At 40.0% G+C, this 13399-nt stretch overlaps 1 protein-coding gene across 1 annotated transcript in view; it reads left to right on the top strand.

The window, feature by feature from the left end:
- Positions 1–2281: 2281 nt before the first annotated feature.
- The window catches only part of LOC104962314 (phosphatidylinositol 4,5-bisphosphate 5-phosphatase A-like), a 30524-nt gene continuing 19406 nt past the window's right edge, over positions 2282–13399 (top strand). The window contains exons 1-4 of the mRNA XM_010790746.1: positions 2282–2772; positions 7950–8509; positions 9618–9725; positions 11122–11230. Coding sequence (XP_010789048.1) covers positions 7962–8509; positions 9618–9725; positions 11122–11230 — 765 coding nt within the window. The 5' untranslated portion in view covers positions 2282–2772; positions 7950–7961. The remainder of the gene's footprint in view (positions 2773–7949; positions 8510–9617; positions 9726–11121; positions 11231–13399) is intronic.

The following is a 13399-nucleotide window of genomic DNA, read 5'->3' as shown; positions in this document are numbered from 1 at the left end:
CGAGGAATTTGACTTGATGTCGTCGTGATAATAAGTAAAACTCAAATAAAAAAACACAGATAGTAAACTATTTTAAGAAAACTATAATAACATAACAAAATATAAAAAATAATAAAAAATGTAGTGCAATATTAACAGTATTTACATAGAAATGGAATGGAATAAAATATGGAATAAAATTCGGCACTAGTAAAAAAGAAAACAGATATTGTGTGCATTGTGTCATCAAGATAAAGTTAATCCCATAACGTTGAGTAAAGTATGGTTAATCCCCCAAATGTTAATGGGAAACAAAACACTGTAAAACCAGTGGTGTAAAGTAACTAAGAAGATTTACTCAAGTCCTGTGTACAATTTTGAGATACCTTTACTTTACTTGAGTATTTCAATTTTTTGTTACTTTGTACTTCTACCCAATTACAATTCGGAGGTGACTCGTATACTTTTACTCCACTAAATTTATTTTATAGTTTAAGTTACTTTGCAAATTTGGATTATCGATGTGAAATATAATCAACACCTAAATAAGACTTTAGTCACACCTGGAGTAAATTCACAAGCCACCCTAGTATACAAAGTGATTAAAACTAGATGCACCTTTACCAGCTAATCTTTTTTTATATACTTTTTTGAAGTAGGCCACAGGGTGGGTCAAACTCAGTGTTGCCCCCCGTAGAACCGCCTATGTATATTTTGAAGATGGCAGGTGGTCTGTTTTATTGCATATAATTGTACGATATTAGCCTTTACAAACATCATTGCATAATTACACTCCTACAGGTGACCATGAACCTGCTCAAGTGGAACCTACTTGAGCAGGTCTCCCTTGAAAAAGAGATCAATGATCTCAATGGGATACACCTGGAAAAATAAAGGTTTGAGATGAACACGGTAAATAATCTGGAGGGGATTGAGAAACTCTATAGGCCAAGCCTACAAAGTGGATGAGTTCCTACATTTAGTAATATTTAACTATTCAAATACATGTCAAGAAATTTGATATTTGCCATTTTAGTTATTTACCACTTGTATGTGGAAGCAGATCTATTTCACACATTTGAGTCCTGACAATTCTTGTCCAGGTTGCTAAATTAAGGTTTATGATCATATTCAGTATTATTGAGATTGTCCAAATGTTAATCAGTGCTGTATTTTAGCCGTCTTGAAATGGAATACTCTTTTTTTTAAACCATTAGATGCGAACAGATGTGATTAGTTGCAAACGTATAAGGTAAAATATTTGACTTACTTTTAAAGTAATTTGACAAAAGACTACAGCATGTTATGTATTATATTAGTAATTTATGAACATTTCTAATAACCTCCTGGATGCACATAAATTATGATGTATTATTATTATAAAGTATTGTTGAGTTCAGTAGAAATACCATAAATAGCAGTATTATAAAAAAACTAAAACGTAAACAGGTTACAGCTAATGTTACTTTTAGTTTCTTTACAAAAAAATGAAATACGAATATGAGAAATAATGGAGATGTGAAATGAGAAAGCCTGATAAGTTATATATATCTTTATTATATGGTCCCAAGCACAAATACAATACAGTATTTATGTTAACTAACATGTTGTCTTGAAGAAGTGCATGTCATCTTTACCACATTTTCTAATGCTTAGCTTTTCCCAACAAACTTTGGCTTATAGGAACGGAAACTTTGTTTCAGCTGTAGGAGGATAAAGGTAAAACTTGCTATAGCTCAAACAAGATGCCTAAATAGACCGGACAACTGAGGCAGGAAGTAGACAAATAAAATAAATAAGTGGTTCAAATCCAGTTTAGTCCTAATTTAATGCTTAGGGGGTCCAACATCAGTTTGCTTAGTTCTCCCGTGACAAGTAAGTAATTTCTGCTCATATCAGGTTAAACCTTGACCCTTGACCCAACATGGTGCTCTTGCTCTTTTTTCAAACTGATCAAATCTAATGGCACCTTAATCAAATATTATACCCACCAAACAAAAATATACTCAGTTGTTTTTTTCTTCTGACCACAAATGCCAATTAAGAGATATAGGAGCTTTTATCTAATTAAAGCTACAGAACGCTTATTGATACCCACCACTAGAGGGCAGTCTCGCTTTATCATAGAATTAACTACATAGAACGGCAATTCAAATCCACACTTAAATACTTAAAGGCAATGTGTACAATAACATGGGCTAATAGTCGGTTGTTGTTTTCGAAACTAGTGTTAAATTGGTGCACGAGTGTGTTGCAAAAGGATTTTGTCCACCAAGCTCGTAAACGGAAGCCATGTTTGTGTAATTGCTTGATATGTCTATCCGCTTGATATGTCTATCCGCTGTAGTTCTGTGAGCTTCTGAGCGGACCTCTTTTAATCATCCGCCGAATCTCGTGCCGCCTCGGACGTCTTGTTAGATTTGAAGGGCACGGGGAAGGCACAGGACACACACTCGTGCTAGTGTTCCTGCAGCTGTGTCTTTAAAACGCAGGAGGAGACATTTGTGTTTCTGAGATGTAGCATGCCTTGCAGATCTGTCGCCAGCATTGCTTCTGCCCCCCCCCGCTGAGGAAGGAAGGAAGGGCTGCTGGGATGCCGATGGTTTCATCTGGCAGCAGGCAACTGGAAAGGGAAGTTCAGTGTGATTTTTAGGTTAACGGTTCACTTCTTCCTCTTGTGGTTTCTTCAACATCCTTCACCGAGGCTATACCGAGACTAACCGACCGCTACACCTGCAGAAACGGTTTAATCCAGATCCACCTGCTGTTCCTCAACCCAGAAGAAGCAAACAGGTAAAGGTGATGATTAATCAGCTGCAAGCATGCTTTGTGTTTAGTCTTGAAACCTATACCTTAAGCACCTAGAATACAACATTAATCGCCAGTGGTGGGGACAGCAGAACAATATCAACACCAATAAACAATATAGGGAATATTATTGTTTACGTTTTTCCCCAATGCTGACATCACCTGTTAAAAATAATCCTCATACTGTGAATGTGTCAACACGAGAAGCTGTGTTCATTGATACACGTTACAGCATATTTTTGTAACCTCAATCCATGATAATCAATAGAAAGATATAATAATGATCACCCTTTTCAATGCTATATATAATGCTGGTGAATCACTTCAGGCAGTCAAATGTAAGTGTACACTCTGGCACTGTTATTTGTTTTCCTTTCTCCTCTTACACATATATGTAAGAATGCATGCACGTGCACACATGTGTCTGAGTTTGATATGTGATGGCATAACCCTATTACACAACACAATGAAATGACCTTCATCCTCTTGTTTTAGCCAGACCAAAATGGTCCTTGCATCAGGAATGTAATTAGGCCAGTTACTGTATCTGCTCTCCTCTTTCAGCCATTCATCAGTTATTTCTGTTTCAGTTTCTACATATTTCCATCTACCACAGATTATAGTGTCCACTGTCATAAGTGTGTGCAATGTAGAACCTGTGTTCTCTTGTTTACATAATTGAGTTTACTCGAATGAAATCCCGTTAGAAAGCCACGTCTTCAATTTCAAGTTTATTTACATATTTTCGTTAGGTCAGATAACTAACTCATGTTACCATTACAGTGCTGCACATTTCAGTGCTGGGTATTCAGAATGCAGTTACATGCAATAATGTAATGTGATGTGGGGGAGGATCCAAGCATAATACTTTGTAGCTACATTGGATTCCAAAACACTGCATTATATTTGATTCCAAATGATACGATGAAGGTATTCTACCTGGAAAGCGGGCGCCCATGTCCTAAGACTTACTACAGAGACCTGGGTACAAATCTGACCTGTCCCCCTATGCTGCATGTTGACCCTTATCTTTTCCCATTTCCTGTGGGAAAGTTAGATAGAGGGCATCCAACAAAGGCAAAAAGCCAAAAAAGACATGCTTAAATGCACTGATTATCACACACCTAATACGTTTTCTCAGTAGTTCCTGGAGGAGCAGCTAATGTACTATGAAGCTGCTGCTGCAACTTATTGCATGTGTTTCTTAATTGGACTTTAAAATATATTTGCTATTATATAATTGTTAATAGACTGAATCTGAACTTACATCCCCCATCATGATTTTGCAGTGCAGACATTATATTCTATGTTGTCAGGACATGTCTTCAGTGTTAGACTTTATGCAGAATCATTTTGACATCCTACAGCCTTGGCTGTGACCTGATCAGATGAGGCCCCCTGGAAACAGGGGAGTGATACTCAGTGGCACTAGGACCTGGAGCAGACATTTACAGCTGTGGCAGCAGCTGCCCTGTCATCTTTGTCCGGGTCACCATTAGTATCCCAGTCACACGGGCATATGGCCCTGGAGGCCCTGCACACAAACCCGCCGTTTGGCTGTAATTTTAACATTAAACATCCAAGAGGTGGAACAAAAAAAAATCATCATTATGGAGTCACTGGGTCAACATAATGCAGCCATGCAAAAGATGTCACTGTGAGAATATAGAAGACTTGGCCTCTGACCATTACACAGACTCGGTCATCGAGAGATGTCTGTGTTGTCTAATGATCCCATCAGAGGAGCCAACACAGCTGGCTGCTGCATGGTGTTTGGGTTACACTGCATCCTTCCTGTCTCTCTCAGCTCTCACGCCCTCAGGAGGCTGCATGTAAACACCATGACACATTTGTTATTATCAAATCCTTCCACTCTCTCCTCAGTGAACGTGAATGGAATAGGAAGTGGTGGTCTGTCGTCACTGCTCCCAAAAAGGAAGTATTTGGCTCTGGTTTGAAATAAATTATCTTTTTTTTGGTTAAAGAAATACTGCACTGTATCAAGAGAAGAAGTGTCTCTGCATGTGCTTCAATTTTAGTTTTTGTATTTCTATTTTTTTAAATCATCACCTCCTCTAAGTCCACATACTTCATCATCCGTTCCCAGCTTTCTATTCTCAAGCATGGTTTAAATATGTCCTCATTCTGTAGTTTCTTCCGGTTTCTTCATATGTTCCCAAACACATTACCAAAGATTATGATCAGAGTCCGGTTGTTATGGTAGTGGCCGCTGGGACTGTGGCATTTTGACGTCATTGATAGTGACTGTGAGGTGGTTGGCTGAAGGAAACAATACAGAGCACGTCGCTGTAAGAACACAAGTGTCACCTCAGAGTGCAGAGGAGAGAGGAACGAAAATGTTTTAGGGCAGGAATAGTGTAGTCTCACAGCTCGATGTGAAAGGAAAAATATAGGGTGGGAAAAACAAAATTGGTGGGGTGTGCAATTCGATGTGCATGCAGTGAAGGTTGGTTAGATGGAAACTACAGTCTGCAAGAAGATGAGGGGAGAGAAAGGATTAAAGAAATGGGACGATAAGAGAAGGAGAGAGAATGGGATTAAAGCTTGGAAAAATAGACAGTGCCTGAGGGAAGTGTGAGAGGATCAATTTAGAGACATTCTGCAAAGAGACAGTGTTGTCACCGAATGGGCTGTCTCGCTCCGCTCTCCCTCTCCAGTCCCTCTGCTCGTTTGGAACCCACCCACTCCCACATGTGCCCTGAAACCCTCCTCCACACTCCCAGCACTAAATGCCATACATGGACCATAGGAATACATTATGCCCAGCCAGGCTCCAGGTTATTGGTGGACTGAGAGACGGGCGTGTTTCTGGGCACATGTGGAGTACAGAGGCAGCTCAGTGAAAGTCATGGCCTCCGTCTCATCAAGGTCATGTGAATAATTGTGAGAATGCTCTGTGGTTTTTCCGTGCCCAAGCAGATAAACCCTCTCTCCCTGCTGACGAAAAATATGTCCCCAATGTACAGGACGTCATTTAAACCACACAGCGAATCAAAATGGGTTGAAACATGCCATGTTTTGACCGTGCACCTGCAGGATTAGGTGTCCTCTCATTAAAGATTAAGAAATGTTTTGGTACTTTCTCACGTGTTTCACTTCTACCATCACGGACTGATGGATCTGGGGCGAGCTGCTGCGTTTTTGTGCTCAAATAAGCTCTTTTCCGGGTCGGACATGTCTGCAAGCAAACAGCAATGTTCCCAATCTACTGTATGGGGCTGTTTTTCTGTTTAGGGATTTGGCATCTGTGCAAACCTCGCTGGTTTTTCATTTTTGGGTCATCTTTGGTGATGAACTAGTAGGGCTGCACGATATTGAAAACATTGCGATATTTTCTTCCCCTGCGATATATATATTGCGGTTTTTTAAACTATATTTAACCGGATGAAGGATTTTAGTCACGGACGTCTGGATCTTAACTGGTTGACTCATCATACCTTAAATCAGGATCCAACATGTCATGATAATGCATGTTGCTTACCCTTAAATAAAGGGTTTCATCTGTGAATGAAGAAGAGAAGAACCTTTTTTTTTTAAAATAGTTCCAGATGGCAGATGTTGCTTTTCTTTTTGGAAGTAAATCTTCATTCTCGCCGGTATTGTCCTCCTGTGCCGTGCTAATTTTTTACCGGTGTTTTGATGGTCTGCAAACTAGCGGGGCGGGGCCTGCCGTGATCTGATCAAGAATGATTGTGATTGGTGGTTTGCTGTGCATGCAGAGCCTGCATGTCACTCACTCAAGTACCCCTGACATGAGAGCCGCGCACGTTTTCCTTTTCTAACAAGCAGCAAAATTTGTTACATGACGTGTTTGAGTTAATTTAGCTACTTAATATCGAACGTCCTAAAAAAATAATAATAATAAAAATAAAAATCGCACGTCCCTGTGATGTGAATATCGCGCATGCGCATATCTCGGTTATCGCCATGACACGATATATCGGTCAGCCCTATGAACTAGTGTCGCTGCTTATTCCTCAGATAATCCATAAATGGTATGGCCATGTTTTTCCAATGAATAACTATACGTGGCAATCTTTGCTTCACATTTTTTTTCTTTCATTTACACCAATATATTTGATAAAACTGGGTGTGCAGCAGCCTAAATCGCTATTGTGTCCTATCAATCAGCATGAGAGAAAAGACAAGCATTCATTTTTTCACACAATAATTGAATGGATTGTTATTTAAATGAAAGGGTTTAAATTCCTCCTTTATTTCTGTCCTCCTCTGCTCACTGTCAGTCTGATCTCCCTCTCTGTTGTTGTTTATTCCATGCTGTTGACTTTGTTCTGGTCCTCATGTTAGTGTGTGGCAGGTGCTCTGAGCTGATATGAACTGACTGAGCATCTCCCTGGTTACTGGAGGACTGGCATGCAGCTTAGGCACAAGTAGAGAGGAGGATCAACTGTGACCACGCTTTTTCCCCGCTAAATCTCAAAACCAAAAGCTCTAAGTCTAAGAGGTTAGGACAGCAGGAAAATATGTCTCACCTTGTCTCTCTAGTTGTGGTGTATTTTGGTCTTTCAAATGTCTTCCTGTATCAATATGTGCAGCTTCATCTGCCCACGACAAGGCAGGTAATTGGTCACAGTCACGACGGTTGGAGCCTCAATGATTCACTCAGTTGTTCTGCTGGGTCGATAGGATCCCATGACAGCTCTGCACTCATCAGCTGAATCGACTTGTTATTTGTAAAAGATGCTGCATGTTGTGCTTTCTGCTGTTCCAGAAGGAAAAGCTTCTCTGTACCCCGTCTCCTTTTTAAATCAATTTTCTTTTCAGAGATTCAGAGAATATGGTCCTGTTCCCTAAATGATTCCCTCAATATAGTTTTGATGCTAAGCAAGAATGTAATATTAAGGCTGAGATGTGTAACAATGATGGATTGGACGGATTACATTACATTACATTTAGCTGATGTTTTTATCCAAAGCAACTTACATTAAGTGCAATGCACCATGTAGATACAAACTCAGAAGAGTGAGATTGTCCTGCAAATTAATTTAAATAGGCTAAACCTTCTTAAGAGCTATATACAGAAACAAGAATGTTTTTTTGAATGAATTAAAATTCCTAAAGTTCAATCATAATGTGCATCTTGCGAGTATAAACATTCCTGCTTGTTTTCTTTGTCACAGAAATCTTAAGAAATGGACCAAGATAATCCAAGCCAAAAATCCCAGAAGCAAGAAGATGACCCAAATGAAGCAGCATTAGCTTTGACAAAAACTTCGGCTCCAGCCACAGCATCCCCGGCCGGCCAGCACGGCAGGCCTCGGCGGCCCCAGAGAAGCGCCAGAGTCGAGGGCTCTGTGGACATCTCAGAGCCCAGAGCTGAGCCCCAAGCTGAGCCCAGAGCTGAGCCCCAAGCTGAGCCCAGAGCTGAGCCCCAAACTGAGCCCCAAGCTGAGCCCCAAGCTGAGCCCCAAGCTGAACCCACTCCAGTGGCTGACCAGGACGAGTCCACTCCTGATGGCCCTCTGGCAAGTCGCCCTAAACCCTCTCGCCCTGGAGCGGTGAAACCCTCAGGAGAGCGCATCGGGCCTAAAGTGGGTCCTAAAGGGCCCGGCCACCACCCAGTGAGGGCCGCCTCCGTCCCCCACCCAGTGGCCTCTCACCAGAACCTCCATGCTCAGAGGGCCCTCTCTGTGGCCGGTACCGCTGACACTCCACAGGCCCAGACTGTGGAAGACTTCAGGCAAGTTCCTTCATTCGTATGTGTCCCAACATTCATGTCTCAGCATGTCTTAACATTGCCTTCAATGCTGTCACAGCAGAGAAAAGTAAGCCTGGCACACATAGCATTTATTTGTATACACTGACAACACTGCGAGGATACATGATTTTTATGGTCATAATTATTAAGCACTGGTATTTGTTTCTGTGTCAGGAAACACTGGGAAAGCTTCCTCTCAATTCAACAACTAAATGGGTCTAAATGTAGTAAATATTCTCTCCTTAATCTTTGTATCAATATCCCAAATATTGTTAAGATATATGCAATAGCTTTAAATTACAGAAATTGCTCAATTATAGGGAATATTCAATTTCCATGTTAAGTCTCAAAAGGGTGACATATCTTTACTTAAATGGCCTCTGTTAGGTTCATATCTTTTTTTCATAATGAATCTTACTTTGTTTTAAGGGTGTTATGACTCCCTTGTGTTATGTCTCCCTTGTTTAGTAAGTAATGACTCACTGTTTAGTAAACTAGATTCCTGGAACAGATTGCGTTGCTAAATTAATGGTAACCTGTCTTGTCACACAGATAAGAAAGCTGCAGCTAATACAAAGTCTGGATTAATGTCATGTAGTATTAATAGTCGCAAACCTGAATAACTTTTATTGGGTGGTTAATAGGTATTTATATCTGCTCACCAAGCTGCTGCTGAGAGAATTGTCTGCTGGAAGGGAACGTCTAATGATAACACAGCACACATAGTGAGTGCTCTGCTTTTAATAGAACCTTATGGAATTTGCTTGGGAACTGGGCCTCAAGTGCCCTGATCAGCTGATATAGGCACTTAATGGCCCTTTAGTATCTTGCTCAATGTGTTTGTTTGTTACATTTTGTCCTCCAGAGTTAGGATAACAATGTTAAGGTCAAGCGATGTTTTACTCATACAAGGGTATACCCAGACGTGTGGGATGATAGCCAAAGCCCAGGTTTGTGTATAGTGGACGGGACTGAAGGAGCTGGACAAATTACATTACAATAGTTTTTATTGATACAAGGGTTCTGCTGGCTGTAGGTGATGGGGTTTGTAGGAGATGAGAGTTATTAAAATGTATTATTATTACAACAGGCTGCACATCATCACTTGGAACGTGGGTTCGGCCACGCCCCCTGATGACATCTCTTCCCTGCTGGGGCTGAACGTGGGAGATGGAAACACCGACATGTACATTATCGGGTGAGTTTTCTGTGTTGCATCAAGTTCCTTAACATAAAAGTGTTTCAATATGCAAGTCCCACATCGACACTTTAAAGAAAGTCACTAATGAACAGCCGGCAGGGCCACTGCGAAATAAAGGCTAGAGAAGTAATTTATTGGTTCCTTAAAAGTATCTTATACAGGCTTCTGCTATGATATATAATGTTCAGCAACTCCAAATATCAGCAGATAGTATAAGGCTATGTTTTTTATAGTCAACAAATACATCTAATTATCCAAAAACTATGAAGAACTTATCACCATCGGAGCGCTTTGTTTTTAATTCTGTAAGAATGAGCAGAGGGCGGCTGGTAGAAGCAGCTTGTTGTGTGAAGTGTTACTCACGAATGTTACTCACAACAAACAGCGATGCTTTAGAGACTTGTCTTTGTCTCACGCGCTGCATCTATCCAATCCAATCCAACTTATATAGCACTTTAAAACCTCCAGACCAAAGTGCTGTACATAGAGATACATAACATATAAAAGCATACAGCTCAGCTCACAAAACATAAAATAAATACATTTAAAATAAAAGATACAAACACAAAACAAACCAGAATAAACGTAGCAATTTAAAAATAAAAAACATAAAAACAATAGACCACAATAGCAATAAAAGCAACAATCTACTTGGTTCCGAATGCTAAGGAGAAAAGGTGGGTTTTAAGACGGGATTTAAAAACAGACAGTGTGGGAGCCTGTCTGATCAGCAAGGGCAGGTCGTTCCACAGTTTAGGGGCGGCAGCAGAGAAAGCACGGTCCCCTCTGCGCTTAGACTTAGTTGTTGGCACCCTCAGGAGCATTCTGTCTATTCTGTTAGTTACTGCCGCATGCTCAACATATATTTCTGAAGTTCCTTCACTTGTGTGCCTCGGGCTGCAGCTAGCAGGATTTATATATGTACATAGACAGTATATTTGTTTGCTATGTTTATACATTAGCTGTTGATGTCCCTGCATTACCATTGTTAAAGCTCACAGCAATTAGTCAAATGCATTTCATAAACGGTAGAGGTAGCATATTAGCCTGCCATTGGTGAATCTCTGTAGCCTATTGAGCTGAGTAGTAGTAGTAGTAGTAGTAGTAGTAGTAGTAGTAGTAGTAGTAGTATTAATAGTAATAATAGTAGTAGTAGTAGTAGTAGTATTAATATAAACATAAAAACCTCTTCTGTGGTGCTTAAAGCAAGTATGAAAGCTGGTCTAATATTAGCCCTTCCTATCCTATGGCAGCCGGGCTCAGTTCTACGATTTCCAACGATAATGTAATGGTTAATTCAAGATACATTAACATAGCTCCCCCACATCAGCTCTCCTTTCATCTCTGCTGGCTCTTGACCGTTGTGTGTTGTTGTGTTTTTTTTTTCTACAAGGCTGCAGGAAGTGAACTCCATGATCAACAAAAGGCTGAAAGATGTCCTCTTCACAGACCAGTGGAGCGAGGTCTGCATGGAGAGACTCAGCCCCTTTGGTTATGTGCTGGTCAGTAATGGCTTTTATTATCAACACATATGCACACTCTCATAGCAAACAGATCGGATTCATACCAATTACACGGGTTGATGAGATCTCTGCTTGCCTGCTGTGGATTCAGCTCCTTCTGTCCCCTGAGCATCGGATGGGGTGATTATGTACAACAGGCGTGTAATATCAACGTGTCTGCCATCTTCCTCTCTCTTCATAGCTCATAATGCAAAGTCAAGCTGTCTCTTGGTTTTCTCTCTGTGTGCTTTTATACCTGCTTGCTTTCCTCTTTTTTCTTTATCTTACTATCTTAAACTGCTTACATCTACCCACTGTGGGACGATAGAATACAAAAAAAGGCAATAGGTTTAATGTAATGCTCATATTGAATTTTGACTGATGTTGCAAATACTTTCTAATATATATTCCATACGTGACACACAACATTTCAGTTATGGCCATATTTCTGATAACAACAGGGAAGTTAGAAAGCTATATGTAAACCCTCACAAACGTTTATTTTGATCCATTACTGTTTGTTGTCTAGTTATGTTCCAGGTTTCATGTTTTTGAGTGCTGTGGTTGGTGTTTGTCTGAAGCGCTGTTTGTCTCTGTGGGCCCGGTGAGCAGGAGAGCGTGAATCAGCTGTGGAACTGAGAGAGCTAAACAAATGTCTCCCAGGATGCAGTTTTATTTTTGGGTCGCGTTGTTGTCAGTGTTGATGGGCCTTTGACAGTGAGACTGATGCCTTCCCCGAGCTATATCATGGTCGACTACATTAGCTTAGCTCTCTATGATCATGTCGGTGTGGCCTTCTCATGTTCTTCATGCGGACATTAGCGCTGGGAGATGTGTTAGTTGGAGTTTGTCTTGAGTAGAGGAGATCTTTGGTGTAAAAATGTGTCTAGTCGTCTTATTTTCTGCTCTTCAGCTTCTCAGGACTCGTCGTCAGGTTGAAACTGTAACCGCTGAGAGAAAGCTTTTTGCCCTCCACTGCTGAAACACAGCGGCGCCATCATAGGGCTGCTCAATTAATCGTATTTTAATCGCAATTACGATTTTGGCTTGCAACGATTACAAAAACAACGTAATCGAAATAAAACGATTTTTTTAAATTATTTTTTAAAAACATTTTTATTGGTTTTTCAATTGAATTATACTTAAAGTTCAGGGTAATCAACTGTTAAAAAATACTGTTCACATTTTTATTTCCAATAAATCGATGTTTTCAAAGCAAATGGATAATCGTTTTTAATAATCGTGATATCAATTAGGCAAGGCAAGGCAATTTTATGTATATAGCACTTTTCAGCACGTGGCGATTCAAAGTGCTTTACAGATTAAAAGCAAAAGACATTTAAGAACAAATACATTATTAAAAAGGCATTTAAAAACAGGCATAATAAGCAAAGGTAATGAAATAAATTATTGACCCAAATAATCGAGATTATGATTTTTGCCATAATCGAGCAGCCCTACACCATCAAGACATTTTTTCAGTCCGTTCCCCAAACAGCTGCTGATCGTAACGACAATTTATGTTTGTATAAGCTAAAATGTAAATACACAAATTAGCAAAGACAGTCTATTTCTAGCCCTAATCTCTAATTGCAACATGGCACACTATTGTTGCAGCAAAACTCTCTGTATGCCTTGTGATTAATTAGCCTGACTTTTTCCCACAATGTGTTCACTAAACATGCTATTAATTACACAACTAATAAGCTGTATATGCATTTTAATAACGGGTAAGAATGTTTAGGTTGGATCATATTTGAAAGATTTGTAGACATTAACAAATAACAGAGATCTTTCTTTTAGATAAATGCAAAGTCAGGAATTCCTATTCCATTTCAAAGACTTACATCTTAAGCACATAGCTCAATGCATCAATCTAACAGAAGGGGTCTTTTTAATAATCCAGCAAATGATGTCTAATGTACATATTGTGTAAAGAACAGCTGAGGATGATGTTGATGTTTCCGGGTTGTCATTCTATTAGTATAGACCGGAGTGAGTAAGCCGTTAAGCAGCAATGAACTTCTTTCAAAGTCTTGACTCACACTTGTTACTCAGTTCTTTAGTCATGTGTGTGCTGTACAAGAGCAAACATACCTTTTAACTTCCTCTCGCTCCTTCACACACACACACACACACACACACACACACACACACACACACACACAC

This window comes from Notothenia coriiceps, unplaced genomic scaffold (genome assembly GCF_000735185.1).
Source record: "Notothenia coriiceps isolate Sejong01 unplaced genomic scaffold, NC01 NC01_scaffold00034548, whole genome shotgun sequence".
Lineage (NCBI taxonomy): Eukaryota > Metazoa > Chordata > Actinopteri > Perciformes > Nototheniidae > Notothenia > Notothenia coriiceps.
The sequence above is the reverse complement of the archived record's forward strand: the minus strand, read 5'-3'. Positions and strand labels throughout refer to the sequence as shown.